The following is an 18,366-nucleotide window of genomic DNA, read 5'->3' as shown; positions in this document are numbered from 1 at the left end:
CTGCAGCCTGTCACCAAAATATACACCTTGTGTATTGTACTTTTCTAACTCTCAACAGTAAGACTGAGTTCCTAAAGAGTTACAGGTCTACTGGTAAAATAAAAATATAAAAAACTGGGAAGGGGTGCAATTTTGGGGAGACTCAAGTAAAAAAAACAGGTTTATGTGGTGTAATGTTTATATATCTTCTTCTGAGAGGATTCTAGCTAGACTAGAGTATTACCACATGTATGTCTTAGTCTGGTTTCCCTCAAACTAATAGGTAAGACGCAGCAGCTGTGGGAAGACACTGACCACTAATATGTACTTGCTGCACTTTCTAGAAAGTATTTCAGTATGCATGCATACACATCTTTCAAACTGTGAAAAGGTTTGTGCATGCTTTCAAAAATGTCCCAACCATAAGTGTGGTTAGCAGCCCTTTACACAAATGGGTATGCTTAAATAGTTAACAAGATGGCAGTAGCACCATCCACAAGTTGAACTAACAGAAACCATTTAGTAATTGCTTTTTATAAATTGGAAATTACTATAACAGGTGATGAAGTTAGTTATCCTAACCATAATTGCCTTGGTCCAATCTCTGAGTGATATAGTGATACACTGAGGTGACAACACTGATGTGTGACTCGGAACTTTCCCACAGTATCTTGAAGCCCACCCAACACCCTCCTCTGTGGAAATATTAAACAGTGAGAAGGTCTGTCAGTGGGTTAACTAACAAGGAATGAAACCACAGTGTGAAGCTGTGTGTCTTCACAAACTCACACCAAGTTGGGTGTGAAAATTGTTTCACTTGCAAGACTCATGACGCTCCACCCCCAGAGTTGTGTTGGAGATACAGCAGCTGTGGGAAGAGACTAGGGGGAACTTGACAGAATGAAGCAATTTAATAATTTCTCAGCTTGACCATTTCTTCAGTCAGTCAGCAACTGTTGGGGGGTTGCATGGAAAAAAGCACCATGGCAAATAGAGTTAAAAAATTATGATTATGTTCACTTAATATTTGTGTTTCCCATTCAATACTTACAAAACATTTACAAAATACAAATACAGACTCAATTTACACGTACAGTACCAGTCAAAAGTTTGGACACAGCTACTCATTCAAGGGTTTTTCTTAATTTTTTTTGTATTTTCTACATTGTAGAATAATACTGAAGACATCAAAACTATGAAATACATAGAATCATGTAGTAACCAAAACACTGTTAAACAAATGTTATATTTGAAGTTCTTCATGGTAGCTACTCTTTGCCTTGATAACAGCTTTGCACTCTTGGCATTCTCTCAACCAGCTTCATGAGGAATACTTTTCCAACAGTGTTGAAAGAGTTCCCACACACACCCTGTAATAATTATACCTACATAATGCATTCAAAATATTGGTGCCGATATCCCTCTGCAGCCTGTGTCACCAAAAGATGCCTCAAATATGAGGACCAAGGAGTGTAAATCATCTCAAGTGTACACATTGGAATCGAAGCGACACCAGTCTTTAAAGGTGTGAAAACTCAAGGAGTCTTCCTCACAGTAAGGGGGCAGTAGTGAGCAGGCACTTGGCATCCCTGGAGAGGAAGCAGCCCCCGGGCCTCCTCTGGCCCCAGATCTGCTGCAGTGCCTCGCAGTCCAGTTTGTTGAGCATCTGTGAGCACAGCCACAGGTCCTGGATCTGGTCTGACAAGTCGTCCAAACTAGAGCTGTCCCAGGGTCCGGATACCTGACAACCTGAATAAAGAGAGAGAGGGAACAAATTAGGACTAAGAAAGAGACAGAATCAGACTGAGAACCAATAGACTACTATAGGCCTACTGTACCTTGGAGGTTGAGATAGGTCAAAGGTCGCTGGGTGGAGAGGATGCTGTGACAGGTCCACAGACACCATGGAGGGACAGAGAGGCAGACACCTGGACAACAGGACACACAGATCTCAGTACTGGACAGTCAGGTCACATGAACCAGAGGTAATGTACAGGGCAGACACTTGGAAAAGACCCAGGCAGCTCAACTAGCTAAATACAAAGTCAAAAGAGAAGAGGCGACTCCGGGATGCTGGCCTTCTAGGCAGAGTTGTAAAGAAAAAGCCAATTCTCAGACTGGCCAATTAAAAGAAAAGATTAAGATGGGCAAAAGAACACAGACACTGGACAGAAGAACTCTGCCTAGAAGGCCAACATCCCGGAGTCGCCTCTTCACTGTTGACATTGCAGGTACTATTTAATGAAACTGCCAGTTGAGGACCTGTGAGGCGTCTGTTTCTCAAACTAGACACTCTAATGTACTTGTTCTATTGCTCAGTTGTGCACCGGGGCCTCCCACTCTTCTTTCTATTCTGGTTAGAGCCAGTTTGCGCTGTTCTGTGAAGGGAGTAGTACACAGTGTTGTACGAGATCTTCAGTTTCTTGGCAATTTCTTGCATGAAATAGTCTTAATTTCTCAGAACAAGAATAGACTGACGAGTTTCAGAAGAAAGTTATTTGTTTCTGTCCATTTTGAGCCTGTAATCAAACCCACAAATGCTGATGCTCCAGATACTCAACTAGTCTAAAGAAGGCCAGTTTTATTGCTTCTTTAATCAGACAACAGCTTTCAGCTGTGCTAACCTAATTGCAAAAGGGTTTTCTAATGATCAATTAGCCTTTTAAAATTATAAACTTGGATTAGCTAACACAACAAGCCATTGGAACACAGGAGTGATGGTTGCTGATAATGGGCCTCTGTACACCTATGTATATATAAAAAATGTTTTAAAGTCAGCCCATTTCCAGCTATAATAGTCATTTACAACGTCTACACTGTATTTCTGATCAATTTGATGTTATTTTAATGGACCAAAAATGTGCTTTTCTTTAAAAAACAAGGACATTTCTAAGTGACCGCAAACTTTTGAACAGTACTGTACGTTGAGAGAAACCACACACACCTGGCGAGGGTGGAAAAGCTGCTGTCTATCAGTTAATTTCCCGCAAGATTCAGGTTGATCAGGGAGCTGTCATCCTGTGGAACACACAAAGGACCAATCAGAACCATGTTCTCCTTTTTCAGCAAGGGACCAATATCAAATCCCAGATCTCATTGTATGCCCTTAACCAGGCAGTTAGTACTATGTCTATCCCCCAATATGTCAGTGTTGAGTTCTCAGCTTGGCCTCCAGCTAAACATTACTAGTTGATATGAATCCTACTTACAGGGGAACCATCACTACTATCAGGTATGAAGGTAAGACCCAGATGCAGACAATGCCGAATTAACAATGGTTTAATAATCCAACAGGGGCAGGCAATAGACAGGTCAAGGCAGGCAGGGGTCAGTAAACCAGAGGAGGGGCAAAGGTACTGGACAGCAGGCAGGCTCAGGGTCAGGGTAGGCAGAGGTCAATAATCCAGAGGTGGGGCAAACATACAGGATGGCAGGCAGGGTCAAGTGGAGTGGTCAGGCAGGAGGGCTCAGAGTCAGGACAGGCAAGGGTCAAAACCAGGAGGGCGAGAAAAAGAGACTGGGAAAAGCAGGAAATGAGACAAAAAACGTTGGTTGACTTGACAAACAAGACAAACTGGCAACAGACAAACAGAGAACACGGGTATAAAATAAACAGGGGATAATGGGGAAGATGGAGAATCACAAAGACAGGTGAAACAGATCAGGGTGTGACAACTACATTTGCTCCTCTATTAAATATCATCTTGCCATAGCTCCCCATTAAGTCAAATATACAATTAAGATACAACCATTGTACCTAACTACCATATCAACACGTTTCTTAGCTTGAATACCAAAGGCAAAGTTGTGCAGCAGATAAGTGGATGACAAACTTCCTTTTCAAACTGTGAAATGTTTTCACAACTTGCAAGGCGCCTGCCTCAGACCTGTGGTTTAGGTTTACTGGTTAGCAGACCACAGATAACAAGCGCATTACAGACAAACAAAAGTTTCATTACCAGAAACCCAACCAATTGTTTCGACAAATTCTATTAAAAGCTCCTCATCAATTTACTGATCCATTTCTTAGATTTGCAGTCTTTATCGTGTACCTTCCTGGACAAATTTCCTCAACTAAGTAAATACTTACTGTAGATCCTGTGATAGTTTATGCATTTCTTTAGACAAACAATGCTTAATTAATGTGAAAGTACACGGTAGAATAACTTTATTTGAATTTGTGTGTGCGTGTGTGTTTACCTGGGAAAGGAAGACTGACATCAGATGTTCTAGAGCTGGGTGGTCAGTGGGTCCACAGCGGATGGCAGACAGATCGAGTTGTGTGAAAAAGTGGAGAGGCAGAGTCTTCAGGATGAGCTCAAAGCCCGTAGAGCACAGGGCGTTATGGGACAGATTCACCGACTTCAGGTGCCCTGTGCCTGTTGGACGATGACATGATTCTGATTCTTAGGTCACATTTCAAGAACCACCTCACAAACAGATAGCAATGTATCCATGTGGAGTTGAAAATTGGTGTTCCCCAAGGTTCCATTCTGGCTCCTGTGCTTTTCACCATTTATATAAATGATCTAATGCTAATCTAATGCTAATAATATTTGTATATCAGTTTAAAAAGGGTATTAATGAGCCTGTTTACCTGCCAGGGTACTGGCCAGTGCGATGCGGTGTTGCTGTTTATCTGCAAAGGCGCTGGCCAGTGTCGTGTCTTTGGCATCATTAAACTGAAGATTAATCTTGATAAAAAATTCTCTGTAATTATTATTACGTGATTAAACGACTTAATCATGTAACTGTAATCAACTAGGAAGTCGGGGCACCAAGGAAAAAATTCAGATTACAAAGTTATAATTTTCCTAATATAACTTTCAGATATTTTAATATCTGACGACTTAGTCTTCTGATTAATGAATTATTCTTTACCTCAAGTTAGTCTCATTCCAAACATTGTAAATTGTTGGTTATCTGCACGAACTCAGTCTTCACTATGAGTCATCCATATATCAATTGTTTTAAAATCATTTATTTACTAACTAAGTACTCACAGAAATGCATAACACAAACAAAGTACATATGGTTACAAAGAAATGATAGGGGAATGTGCCCTAGTAGGCTAAACCGGCATGGCGGCTTGTTAGACAGAGGGACTGATAAGGGCGCGAAAGATAAGAGACACTACAAAGTTGATAATTATAACAATTGAAATGCTAATCCTTTGCACATGAATGCTCACTCATTCGTGAATAATTGCAATCAATATATATATTTACATTCAGTGTGTCGTCGAGATCTCTGTTGAAAAGTTTGTTTCTGTTGTAGAGTTTATCCGCCCTCTCTCTCTGTCGTGGTTTGAATGGTTGGTTCAGAGTGACATTCATTCATGTTATAGAATAGATGTTTCGGCGGTTGTCGGTCTTCGCGTTCAGTGATACCGAATTCCTAGCTGCAGACTAGTAATTAATATCAAAGACTTGTTCTTATTCTGTCGGTATCGATAGTCTAAGAGTTTAACCACGTGGGATGGTTAAAAGATTCAGCAATCTACTTAAACCTTATTTCTCTCTATGAAAGAGGTACTGGTCTCGTCTCAACCCTTAGCCCCCTTGTAATTGAGGTAAGCTCGGTCTCGGGATAGAAAACCCAAGTGGGGGTTTTATTCGGAACATAGAAAAGGGCTGTCTCATGACGCCAGGACCTGTCTGTGCCCCTGGGGGCGTGCCAATGACTTAGTGAAACTTTAAAGAGAAATCCAATTCTCTCACATTAACATCATTACATAGCATCACATCATTTCACAAATAGTATCATCTTTACTCATTCATTTTATACAACAATTAGATGTAAGTCTCATAACTGAGGCTATTATATAAACAGCGTTATGGTAATGTATTGTGTCTCATCAGTTTCACAAAATTGTACCAAACGGACCAGTTCTTAGCTGGATTCTTCACCGATCTTTTATACATTCTCCAGAACATAAATATTGTTCGGACCTCCAGTTCTGTGAGGTGGAAGAAATTCCTTTGTTCTCTCTATGAAAACTCACTCTCTCTATACTGTCTGGCCCTGAGGCAGGATTCTCCTCCAGGAATTTACGACCTCTCTGACCACAGTAGCCTGAGTGTAACAGAGAGAGAGAGGTAGGGGGATGGTGCAGAGGGAGAGGGAATAGTGCTCGCTGTACCCAAAGAGGGCAACGTCATGACACCAGTATGAGGCTGTATGGCTACTGGCAGCAGGCTGCAGGCTGGCAGGGAGAGGCTGCCCAGTAGGGGCAGGCTGACAGCGGGCAGAACAGGGTCCATCACCCAACGGGTTCACACTCCAGTCCAACTCCTCCACACACTACGAGGGCGTGGGAGAGTGGAGAGACAAGATTTTGTATAAAAGACGGCCTCAAATGTCAGAGTTAGACCATTTTCCAACTACAAACACCTAGCCTGGACTGTCCTGCACACCCACCGCTGCCTGTCAGGCTACGGCAGAAAGTGTGGCGGTGCTGTTACCATCACTGAAGAGAGGGTACTGAATCATGGGCCCCTACAAGGCCATATAGGGACATAGCACAGAGTCTTACAAGTCAGTATCATACAGTGCCTTCAGAGAGTATTCACACCCTTTGAATTTATCCACATTTTATTGTGTTAAAAAAGAGTATAAAATGTTTAAAACTTATTAAATTTGGATTTTTTGGTCACTGGCCTACACACAATACCCCATAATGTAAAAATGAAAATCTGAAATGTCTTGAGTCAATAAGTATTTAATCCCTTTGTTATGGCCTAAATAAGTTAAGTAGTAAAAATGTGCTTAACAAGTCACATAATAAGTTTCATGGACTAACTCTATGTGAAATAATAGTGTTTAACTATACGTAAGGTCCCTCAGTCGAGCAGTGAATTTCAAACACAAATTCAACCACAAAGAACAGGGATGTTTTCCAGTGCCTCGCAAAGAAGGGCACCTATTTGTAGATGGGTAAACATTCAAAAAGCAGACATTGAATAGCCTTTTGAACATGGTGAAGTTATTAATTACACTTTGGATGGTGTATCAATACAACCAGTCACTACAAAGATACAGGTCGTCCTTCCTAACTCAGGAAGGAAACTGCTCAGGGATTTCATCATGAGGCCAATGGTGACCTTAAAACAGTTTCAGAGTTTAATGGCTATGATAGGAAAAAACTGAGGATGGATCAACAACATTGTAGTTACTCCACAATACTAATTGACAGAGTGAAAATAAGGAATAATGCATCCTAAAGGCACTAAAGTAATACTGCAAAGAATGTGGCAAAGCAATTAAGTTTTTGTCCTGAATACAAATACAACACATTACTGGGTACCACTCGCCATATTTTCAAGCACAGTGTTGGCTGCATTATTTTTTGGGTATGCTTGTAACAGTTTTCAGGATAAAAAAATAAATGGAATGGAGCTAGGCAACGGCAAAATCCTAGAGGAAAACCTGGTTCAGTCTGCTTTCCACCAGACACTGGGATATAAATTCACCTTTCAGCAGGACAATAACCTAATACAAAAGGTCAAATTTACACTGGAGTTGCTAAACAAGAGACAGTAAATGTTCTTGAGTGGCTGAGTTACAGTTTTGACTTAAATCTGCTTGAAAATCTATGGCAATACTTTTTTTTAAAGAATAATGGGCAAATATTGCACAATCCAGGTGTGCAAAGGTCTTGGAGACTTACCCACAAAGACTCACAGACATAATTGCTGCCAAAGGTGATGTATTGACTTAGGGGTGTGAATACTTTTGTAAATTAAATATTTCTGTATTTCATTTTCAATAAATTAGCAAACACTTCTAAAAACATGTCTTCACTTTGTCATTATGGGGCATTGTGTGTAGACGGGTCAGATTTTGTATTTATTTAATCCATTTTGAATTCAGGCTGAAACAAAACAAAATGTGAAATAAGTCAAGGGGTATGAATACTTTCTGAAGGCACTGTATGTCTGTTTCCCATAGAGTTTGTCTTGATGGGATGCAGATGCTTCTGAAACAACATTCAGGGATGCAAAAACACAAAGGCCTGACTTTCATAGCTTCGCTTTCCAGCTGAGAGTATTTCACCAGCAAATAATACCAACTACTGGAAAAATGACACTAAGTTTATACAAACTCACTAAGTAAATACACATTACCTATATTAAGTGGAAACAGTTTGAGGATTCCCTTCCAAGGCGTTCGCCGCCTTCTTAAGCCAGAAATAGTTCCTAAAAATAATTTTGATCCAAAACTCTGTGATCAATGTGTTATTTAGACATTCCCGTGGCAGGAGATATAGCAGGGCGGTAGCAGCTGTGGTCATTAGGTATGTGTGTGTCCACATACTCACCCACTGCCAGGCTGTGACAGGCCTTCTTGTATTGCTCAGGAACAGGGGTGAGGTCCCACGAACACACCTCAGCCAGGACCTGCAGTGAACATCATCACCCCCATCATAATTACCATCACCAGTTTCACTTAAGGTAGAAGTTGCTCCTAGGGGGCCTCTCGAGTGGCTCAGTGGTCTAAGGCATCGCAGTGCTAGCTGTGCCACTAGAGATTCTGGGTTTGTGTAAAGGCTCTGTCGCAGCCGGCCGCGACCGGGAGACCCATGGGGCAGCGCACAATTGGCCCAGCGTCGTCCGGGTTAGGGGAGGGTTTGGCCAGCAGGGATGCCCTTGTCCCATCGAGCACTAGCGACTCCTGTGGGCGGACCGGGCACAGTGCACGCTGACACGGTCGCCAGGTGTACGGTGTTTCATAGCGCCCTCTTTCTGCAGTGAGATGCGAGGCAGGAGGCCACAGGCCTGGTAGTAATGCTGGACTGCCTGCTCTCACACAAACACCCCCCCCCTTATTATAGAAGCCAGAGTTGAATCTCAAGCAAGGCCAAAAGGCCCCCCAAGTGGCTGACATTCCACTTTAAACATTCACTGTCTTTCACACATACACGCAGGAAGACACAAAAACACTAACCTATGTAGTACTGGGATCAGACACACATATTTTAGAAACCATAGAAACAGAGCTACTAGAACAGAAACCCCCCATTCAAGTCAATAATCTGTGATGGGTGAACCAGTTTAGTAATTCTATTTCTATGTTAGAAACAAGTAACTCCCCAGGCGTTCACAAAAGGGCTCATGAAACCAAAAGTGAAAATCCCGCCCACCTGGCACTCCAAGCCGACTAAAGCAAATGCTCAAGGTATTTGAAAGATTTGAAATAGTATTTGATCCCAGGTTGGCTCTCAGTTGATGTATCTGACCTGCTGAGTGCTGTGGTGGGTCTGTGGAAGGTCGGGGGTCATCGGCATCGGTTACTGTGGGGCTCTATGACCTGCTGCCCTCTCTGTAGAGCTGGGTGATATGGACAAAATATAATATCACAGTACTTTATTCAATTTTGACAGTATTGGATTTTTTTTATAATAAAAGTTCTAAATATGCATTATGGGAGTGCATGACCATAGGATGGCAACAAATATATTCTTAAGTGGTTTTAATATGCTTTCTCCATTCTGGTTGCTTTATACTGTTAAACCAAACTTCAACTAAAAAAAATGTTCAACAAAAATGTGTAATGATTGGTCTTTTGTCAGTTAGTACATTTGTACATTAGTCACATGCCATTCAAGACACAGGGACATTACATGGCAAACAAAACAGAAACTTAGAACCCCTAACAGTCTAAGCTAAAATATGGAATTGTTTTTAGACGGTCATACCCTGGATCATTTGTCTATTTGATTTAGAATTTTAATTTGTTAACACTTTTTTGTTTACTACATGTGTTATTTCATAGTTTTGACATCTTCACTATTATTCACCATGACTGGCACGGTATGTTATATTCAAAACTTCCAATATATCCTCACCTTCGTGGAAATTCGGTCAGAGTATTATACAGTTGAAGTCAGAAGTTTACATACATACCCCTTAGCCAACTACATTTAAACTCAGTTTATCACAATTTCTGACATTTAATCCTAGTAAACATTCCCTGTCTTAGGTCAGTTAGGATCACCACTTTATTTTAAGAATGTGAAATGTCAGAATAATAGTAGAGAGAATGATTTATTTCAGCTTTTTTTTCAGTCATCACATTCCCAGTGGGTCAGAAGTTTACATACACTCAATTAGTATTTGGTAGAAATGCCGTTAAATTGTTTAACTTGGGTCAAACGTTTCAGGTAGCCTTCCACAAGCTTCCCACAACAAGAAGGGTGAATTTTGGCCCATTCCTCCGGACAGAGCTGGTGTAGCTGAGTCAGGTTTGTAGGCCTCCTTGCTCACACACGCTTTTTCAGTTCTGCCCACACATTTTCTATAGGATTGAGGTCAGGGCTTTGTGATGGTCGCTCCAATACCTTGACTTTGTTGTCCTTAAGCCATTTTTCCACAACTTTGGAAGTATGCTTGGGGTCATTGTCCATTTGGAAGACCCATTTGTGACCAAGCTTTAACTTCCTGACTGAGGTCTTGAGATGTTGCTTCAATACATCCACCTAATTTTCCATCCCCATGATGTCATCTATTTTGTGAAATGCACCAGTCCCTCCTGCAGCACAGCACCCCCACAACATGATGCACCAGCACCCCCGTGCTTCAAGGTTGGGATGGTGTTCTTTGGCTTGCAAGCCTCCCCCTTTTTCCTCCAAACATAATGATGGACATTATGGCCAAACAGTTCTATTTTTGTTTCATATGACCAGAGAACATTTCTCCAAAAAGTATGATCTTTGTCCTCATGTGCAAACCATAGTCTGGCTTTTTTTATGGCAGTTTTAGAGCAGTGGCTTCTTCCTTGCTGAGCGGCCTTTCAGGTTATGTCTATATAGGACTCGTTTTACTGTGGCTATAGATGCCTTTGTACCCGTTTCCCCCAGCATCTTCACAAGGTCCTTTGCTGTTGTTCTGGGATTGATTTGCACTTTTCGCACCAAAGTACGTTCATCTGTAGGAGACAGAGCGCGTCTCCTTCCTGAGCGGTATGATGGCTGTGTGTGGTGTTTATACTTGCGTACTATTGTTTGTACAAATGAATGTGGTACCTTCAGGCATTTGGAAATTGCTCCCAAGGATGAACCGGACTTGTGGAGGTCTACATTTTTTTCTGATGTCTTAGCTGATTTCTTCTGATTTTCCCATGATGTCAAGCAAAGAGTCACTGAGTTTGAAGGTAGGCCTTGAAATACATCCGCAGGTACACCTCCAATTGACTCAAATGATGTCAATTAGCCTTTCAGAAGCTTCTAAAGCCATGACATTTTCTGGAATTTTCCAAGCAGCCACTTACAAAAGGTGATAATGTGTTTCAGCCTGAGGCTCCCTCGTAAACCTTCAGGTTTTTCGCAGGTTCTGAGAGCCTATTGGAGCCCTGGGAATTGTCACGTTACAGCTAAGATCCTTACTTTTCAATAAAAAGATGCAAGACGCACGACTCCTTGTCAGACAGGGTACTTCCTGCTTGAAACCTTGTCAGGTTTTTGCCTGCCATAGGAGTTCTGTTATACTCACAGACACCATTCAAACAGTTTTAGAAAATTCAGAGTGTTTTCTATCCAAACCTGAACAATAATATGCATATTCTAGCTTCTGAGTTGGTGTAGGAGGCAGTTAAAAATGGGCACATATTTTTTCCAAAATTCTCAATACTGCCCCCTATCCCAAACAGGTTAACCTCTATAGGATTGGTGTGTCCCCCGCGGGACGGTTGAGATAACGTAGGCGAATGCGTTTAGCATGAGGTTGTAAGTAACAAGAACATTTCCCAGGATATAGACATATCTTATATTGGCAGAAAGCTTAAATTCCTGTTAATCTAACTGCACGGTCCAATTTACAGTAGCTATTACAGTGAAAGAATACCACACTGTTATTTGAGGAGAGTGCACAGTTATGAACTTGAAAAGTTCTGAATTAACCAATTAGGCACATTTGGGCAGTTTTGATACAACATTTTGAACAGAAATACAATGGTTCATTGGATCATTCTAAAACGTGGCACATACAATTCTGCCATCTAGTGGTCAAAAGTTTAATTGCGCCTTGGCTGGAATAATACATTATGGCCTTTCTCTTGCATTTCAAAGATGGTAGAAATAAATACAAAATAATGCATGATTTTGTTTTGTATTATCTTTTACCAGATCTAATGTGTTATATTCTCTTACATTAATTTCACATTTCCACAAACTTCAAAGAGTTTCCTTTCAAATCATATCAAGAATATGCATATCCTTGCTTCAGGTCCTGAGCTAAAGGCAGTTAGATTTGGGTATGACATTTTAGGTGAAAATTGAAAAAAGGGGCAGATCCTTAAGTTAGGCCAGCATGTATTCACTAGTTCCAATATATCCATAATATTTGTGATTGGGGTCATATTATTTTTTAGCCCAAATGGTTCGGACACTAGAGACAAAAGTTGGCACATTGACGGTACCTACTTCAGAAGAGTCCGGTGGGGCTTGTAGACCAAAACGGAAAACCCCATCGTTTTCGTGGCACTCATCTTTCCATAGAGAGGTATGTTAGTTAGTAGGCCAAACCAGACGTTTGTGACAAAAAACGATTTTCGGGATGTCTCCTGGTCTGACAAACAGCGCTGTATCACTGCCACTTTCCACCGCAGATCCGGAAGGCCGATAGGCGGATAAGGTGGACTGAGCCTATACAACAAAAAAAATGATATCTCTAGCTTAAACAGACAGATTTTGATAGGGATTTGTTTATTATGTCAATTAGTTTGACACCCAGTGCAGTCAAAATCTTGATTTTCCTCTGTTTTATATATATTTCCACACTATGAGGTTGGAATAATACTGTGAAATTGTGAAAATTATTATAACGCCCTTTTAGTGTAAGAGCTGTTTGAAAAGACTGCCTGAAATTTCAAGCTATCTTTGTGGGATGGGATTTTGATCTGGATGGTGACGTCACCAGGCGGTAAATTAGTTAATAGACCAATAAGAAAGAGAGTTCCACACGTCACGGCCAATAACAGCTAGTTTTACATTTTCCCCCTCCTCACTCAGACCACTCCCAGGCAGTCCTAGAAAAATGATTGCTTGAGAAATTGCTCTTATCTTAGAAGCTATTTTTGTTTCTTTTTGACCATTTTAATGTAAAACAATCACAGGTAAGGTTGTTTTGTTGTTAACCAGAAATTATTTGATATTGAGATAAAAACTGCTTCATACTATCCCAACCCTGCACACCTGGCACTGCAGGCAGGCTAAAGCAAATGCTCAAAGTATTGAACATTTTTAAATAGTATTTGAACCCAGGTCAGCTCTCACTTGATCTATCTGACCTGCTGAGTGTTGTGGTGGTTTTGGGGCGGCGTGGAAGGTCGGGGGTCGTCGTCAGTCTTCCTCAGAGAGAAACCCCTACTGGAGGACAACGACAATGCAAAACGAGAGAGAAAAAACACAGGTTGTGGTTCCACTGGCTACTAATGCCCCTTATAGTTCATAGTTACATTAAACATTAGTGACTAATGTTCAAGTGACATTCAAGACTCCCAAGGGCACTACATGGCAAGCAAAACGGAGACTTAAGTCACTCAGCAAAATGATAAGAGAAAGAAAGAAGGAAATTAAAGGGAGGATCTGCTTGGGCTCCTGTCGTTAGCTTCCATATGGGTTCTACAGGGAAGTAAAGGGATGGCTGTGTGTGTGTGTGTGTCATCTGTGCAGCTGCTACACACCTCTGCTACACACCTCTGCTAACCATCTCAGTCTTAGTTGAGTGACTGTTTTGACTCCTGGGCCCTGATGACATTGTAGTCAAGTCCCAGCTTCAATTCTGCTCCTCCCCCACTCTTCTCTTCTTCTTTGGCTGAAAATCGCCCATATCACCCTCCAGCCAATTGTCTATCAGATATTCCTCCTTAGGAACAAGGTCTGGCCTGCTACTGGATGACACTGCCGGCTTGCTGCTGAACTGTGGCTGCGATAGGTTCTGGGCGGCGGGTCTTGGCACTGTTGTACTCCTCCTTGCCGAAGACAGAGGGCGCCACAGCATATCTCGTTTCAGGAACAGAAGAGCTTGTTTCCTGACTGCGGGCACTTCCTGTGGAGTGGGGGCTGCAGGTAGGCGTGGGCAGACAGCCCGGCAGAGGGCTGACAGAGCTGTCCAAGTCACTGTGGTCAGAGGAGCTGCTTTCATCCTGAGGAAGACAAACAGAGAGAAAGAGACAGACAGATTATTTGTCAATAGGTACAGTGCCTCACTTCTAAAACTGCCTCACAACAACTGACTGTTTATAACTTCAACAAGAAATAAAACACCTCCAGACCTGCTGCTCTTGTCTTAGTACATACTGACAGATTATATTACAGTCTGAAAGTGTTGGGTAATTTAAAATTGGTTTGATTTGAAACAAATTATATTCATCTCATTCCTACTACCCCAAAGAGGATGGAGGCCTCTGTCCCTCTGTGTCTGTGGCGTTGTGGGGGCCGCGCTGTGCCATTAGAGTGCCTCAGTGTGGGGTGCGGAGCTACTGCAATCTCCTGGGAGCTCCTGGTTCTGGGCTGGCCGTTGGTGGATAGATAGCGCCCTCCGGTGGGGTTGAGACACTGAGTTCTCTGTATCAAAGAGATGACTGTCCTGAAGAGTGTCGAAGGGCGCGGTAGTAGCAGGGACTGTGGAACAGAGCGTAGAAACATTAATTACACAGTAGAACAGTTAATGTCCTTACAGCAACAGAAGTATATGGTCCCGTGTGGCTCAGTTGGTAGAGCATGGTGTTTGCAACGCCAGGGTTGTGGGTTTGATTCCCACGGGGGACCAGTACGGAGAAAAAAATTATGAAATGTATGCATTCGCTACTGTAAGTCGCTCTGGATAAGAGCGTCTGATAATTGACGTAAATGTAAAAATGTACCCTCAAGCCATAAGACTGCTGAAAGGTTAATCAAATGGCTACCTGGATAACTTGCAGTGCTGGAAAAAATGTGTTTGCCAGGAATGTCCAGAACGTTTTGGTGTCTCATTCGTTACTCCGGTGAAGACAGTTGTGTCTGGATCCACGTTGGATCTAATATGGGTCTCGTTACATTTAACAGAGAAAGCATCAAGATAATGAGTTCATGTTTTCGTAGGTTTTTGTGCCTCGGGTTGGACACCGAGTCTAGTGTGCACAATTGTGTAGAATATATTATTGCGCACACCCAACGTTATTCCTATAAATTATTCTGGATATCATGACAGCTAATTACATAACCCTAGTGGGTTTATTCCCAATGTCATCTTGTAATGAAAGAACATGATGAATACATTTTGTTTTCCATGTTAGATCTGCAAATTTAAACAATACAAGGGGCTTGAAGTAGCCTACTTGTGAATGTGGAGCTGAGAAATTCACGTAGTCAACTGTTTTAATTGAAGGGTGTTGCGCTACTCTGTTGCGATAAAACCACGTGCGGTTATTATGACGACAACATCTAATGTCGGCTTCAATTTGTCTTTCCATACAAATCCTTCCATTAAAAAAAATAAATAAATGTATCTGAATTTTGTTTACTTTCTTGTTATAAATACAGCAATGGTGAGACTAAAATGGTGAGATTAATGTTACCACTATTCATGGCATTATGTGTCTGAATCACCATGCATGCATCCAATATATTTAGTCAGGCAATGTCCACATTATTCTCATATTTTATTATGTAATAATAATTTGAATATCAAAGCCTAAAAAAATGCATTACTCTTAAAGTGCTAATGGCCTACTTGTGACACTTATTGCATGCTTTTTTGGGGTGGGGGTCTATATTAGGCCCTATACTTAAAATTATATAAAGGATCCAATTTTATAACATTGAGGTTCTACAATTAAGTGCTTGAAAAAGTCCCTGAAAGTCGTTGTATTTGACTTGCAAATGTCTGTATGAGCCCTGCTTAAAGGATGAATAGTCCTAGGCCTATCGGTGGGTAGACCTACATGTGGAGTAATGGGTCATTTGCATATATTCACATGTGGAACTGCAAGAAAATCGTATTTACGTTTGTTTCAAACCATTTGGAAATGTTGATCCCAATGTCACACATTGGACCCATTATTTATAGAAAGACCCTCCCCCACACACGCATATTGACACATTTGTACAATCAAAATAAACTATCTGCTGTAAACTAATCAACTAAAATACATAATAATAGCAAGCATGCATGGGCTTGGATCAAGACATAATTATTCCAGCAATAGAGCCCCACAGTGGAGGAGTCAAAATACTCGTAAAACCTAGCGGGCAAACAGGGAAATGGTTCCAATCGGTTTTCCACCAGTCATTTTTCACATAGGGGATTTTAGAAACACTTAAAATAAGGGCTGTGTTTTGTGTAGGCTTACCCTGGTGTGACGTTTTGATAACCGTGTAAATCTCTCAACGACAAGGTGACTTTTATCAATATATGCCTGCTCGCTACTGCCCCCTAACTGTGAGGAAGACTGTTCTCACACCGCTAAAGACTGGTGTCATTTGGAATCCAATGTGTACACTTGAGATGACCTACACTCCTTGGTCCTCATATTTGGGCCATCTTTTGATGACACAGGCTGCAGAGGGATCTCAACACCAATATGTTGTATGCATTATGTAGATATACATATTACACATGTGAATTTTGTATGTATTTGTATTGTGATTTGTAACTATTCAATGGAAAACAAATAAATTGAACATAATTATCTTTCAACTGCTTATTGCCATGGTGCTTTTTTCCATCAACCTCCCAACATTTGCTGACTGACTGAAGAAATGGTCAAGCTGGGAAATTACTTAATCTCTTAGTTCTGTCATGTTCCCCCTAGTCTCTTCCCACAGACACTGTATCTCTGACAACTCTGGGGGTGGAGTGTCATAAGTCTTGCAAGTGAAACAATGTTACCCCCAAACTTGGTGTGAGTTTGTGAAGACACACAGCTTCACACTGTAGTTTCCTTTCTTGTTAGTTAACCCACTGACTGACCATCTTCTCACTGTTTAATATTTCCACAGAGGAGGGTGTAGGGTGGACTTCAAGATACTGTGTTGTCACCTCAGTGTATCACTATATCACTCAGAGATTGGACCAAGGCAATTATGGTTAGGATAACTAACTTCATCACCTGTTATAGTAATTTCCAATTTATAAAAAGCAATTACTAACTGGTTTCTGTTAGTGCAACTTGTGGATGGTGCTACTGCAACCTTGTTAACTATTTAAGCATACCCATGTGTGTGAAGTGCTGCTAACCACACTATTACGGTTAAGGACAGTGGTACAAACATGCACAAACCTTTTCACAGTTTGAAATCTGTACTGTAGTATGCATGAATACTGAAATACTTTATAGAGAATGCAACAAGTACATATCAGTGGTCACAGTCTCTTTCCACGGCTGCTGTGTCTAACCTATCAGATTGAGGCAAGCCAGACTAAGACATGCACGTGATTATGCTCTAGTCTAGCTAGAATCCTCTCAAAAGCAGATACAGTGCCTTCGTAAAGTATTCAGACCCCTTGACTTTACACATTTTGTTAGATTACAGCCTTATTCAAAAATTGATTAAATTGTTTTTTTCCCCCTCATCAATCTACACACTATACCCCATAATGACAAAGCATATTTGTTCGCAAATGTATAATTAAAAAAAATATGACATAACACATTTACATAAGTATTCTGACCCTTTACTCAGTACTTTAAGCACATTTGGCAGCGAGTAATGCTACAAGCTTGGTACACCTGTATTTGGGGAGTTTTTCCCATTCTTTTCTGCAGTTCTCAAGCTCTGTCAGGTTGGATGGGGAGTGTTGCTGCACAGCTATTTTCATGTTTCTCCAGCGATGTTCGATCAGGTTTAAGTCCGGGCTCTGGCTGGGCCACTCAAGGACATTCAGAGACTTATCCCAAAGCCACTCCTGCGTTGTCTTGGCTGTGTAAGGGTCGATGTCCTGTTGGAAGGTGAAGCTTTACCCCAGTCTGAGGTCTTGAGCCACCGTGCTTCTACATTTGCATTGCTTGCTGTTTGGGGTTTTAGGCTGGGTTTCTGTATAGCACTTTGTGACATCTGCTGATGTAAAAAGGGCTTTAGAAATACATTTGATTGAGAGCTCTGGAGCAGGTTTTCATCAAGGATCACTCTGTACTTTGCTCCATTCATCTTTGCCTCGATCCTGACTAGTCTCCCAGTCCCTGACGCTAAAAAACATCCCCACAGGATGATTCTGCCACCACCATGCTTCACCGTACGGATGGTACCAGGTTTCCTCCAGACGTGACTCTTGGCATTTAGACCATAGAGTTTAATCTTGGTTTCATCAGACCAGAGAATCTTGTGTCTCAAGGTCTGAGAGTCTTTAGGTGCCTTTTGTCAAACTCCAAGCGGGCTGTCATGTGCCTTTTACTGAGGAGTGGCTTCCG

At 41.5% G+C, this 18,366-nt stretch overlaps 1 protein-coding gene and 1 long non-coding RNA gene across 2 annotated transcripts; both read right to left on the bottom strand.

Annotated features, from left to right (window-relative positions):
* Window positions 1-1,145: 1,145 nt before the first annotated feature.
* LOC115172858 (uncharacterized) lies at window positions 1,146-4,463 on the bottom strand. The gene is made up of 4 exons (XR_003871507.1): window positions 4,180-4,463; window positions 2,924-2,997; window positions 1,818-1,907; window positions 1,146-1,728 (listed from the first exon to the last, which is right to left on the bottom strand). It is a non-coding gene; the product is annotated as an uncharacterized LOC115172858 (long non-coding RNA).
* Window positions 4,464-13,782: 9,319 nt separating this feature from the next.
* LOC115172854 (tonsoku-like protein) lies at window positions 13,783-14,662 on the bottom strand. The gene is made up of 2 exons (XM_029730660.1): window positions 14,363-14,662; window positions 13,783-14,121 (listed from the first exon to the last, which is right to left on the bottom strand). Exons 1-2 carry the CDS (start codon window positions 14,621-14,623, stop codon window positions 13,864-13,866), a joined length of 519 nt encoding a protein of 172 aa, XP_029586520.1. The 5' UTR covers window positions 14,624-14,662; the 3' UTR covers window positions 13,783-13,863.
* Between the last annotated feature and the right edge of the window lie 3,704 nt (window positions 14,663-18,366).

This window comes from Salmo trutta, chromosome 33 (genome assembly GCF_901001165.1).
Source record: "Salmo trutta chromosome 33, fSalTru1.1, whole genome shotgun sequence".
In the NCBI taxonomy this organism is placed as follows: Eukaryota; Metazoa; Chordata; class Actinopteri; order Salmoniformes; family Salmonidae; genus Salmo; species Salmo trutta.
The sequence above is the reverse complement of the archived record's forward strand: the minus strand, read 5'-3'. Positions and strand labels throughout refer to the sequence as shown.

Coding starts and splice junctions, on each gene's coding strand:
- LOC115172854 (XM_029730660.1), bottom strand. CDS start 14,623: ATGTTTCTACGCTCTGTTCCACAGTCCCTGCTACTACCGCGCCCTTCG. Junction 14,122..14,362: donor AGGCCTCCATCCTCTTTGGG/GTAGTAGGAATG, acceptor TGTCTTCCTCAG/GATGAAAGCAGCTCCTCTGA.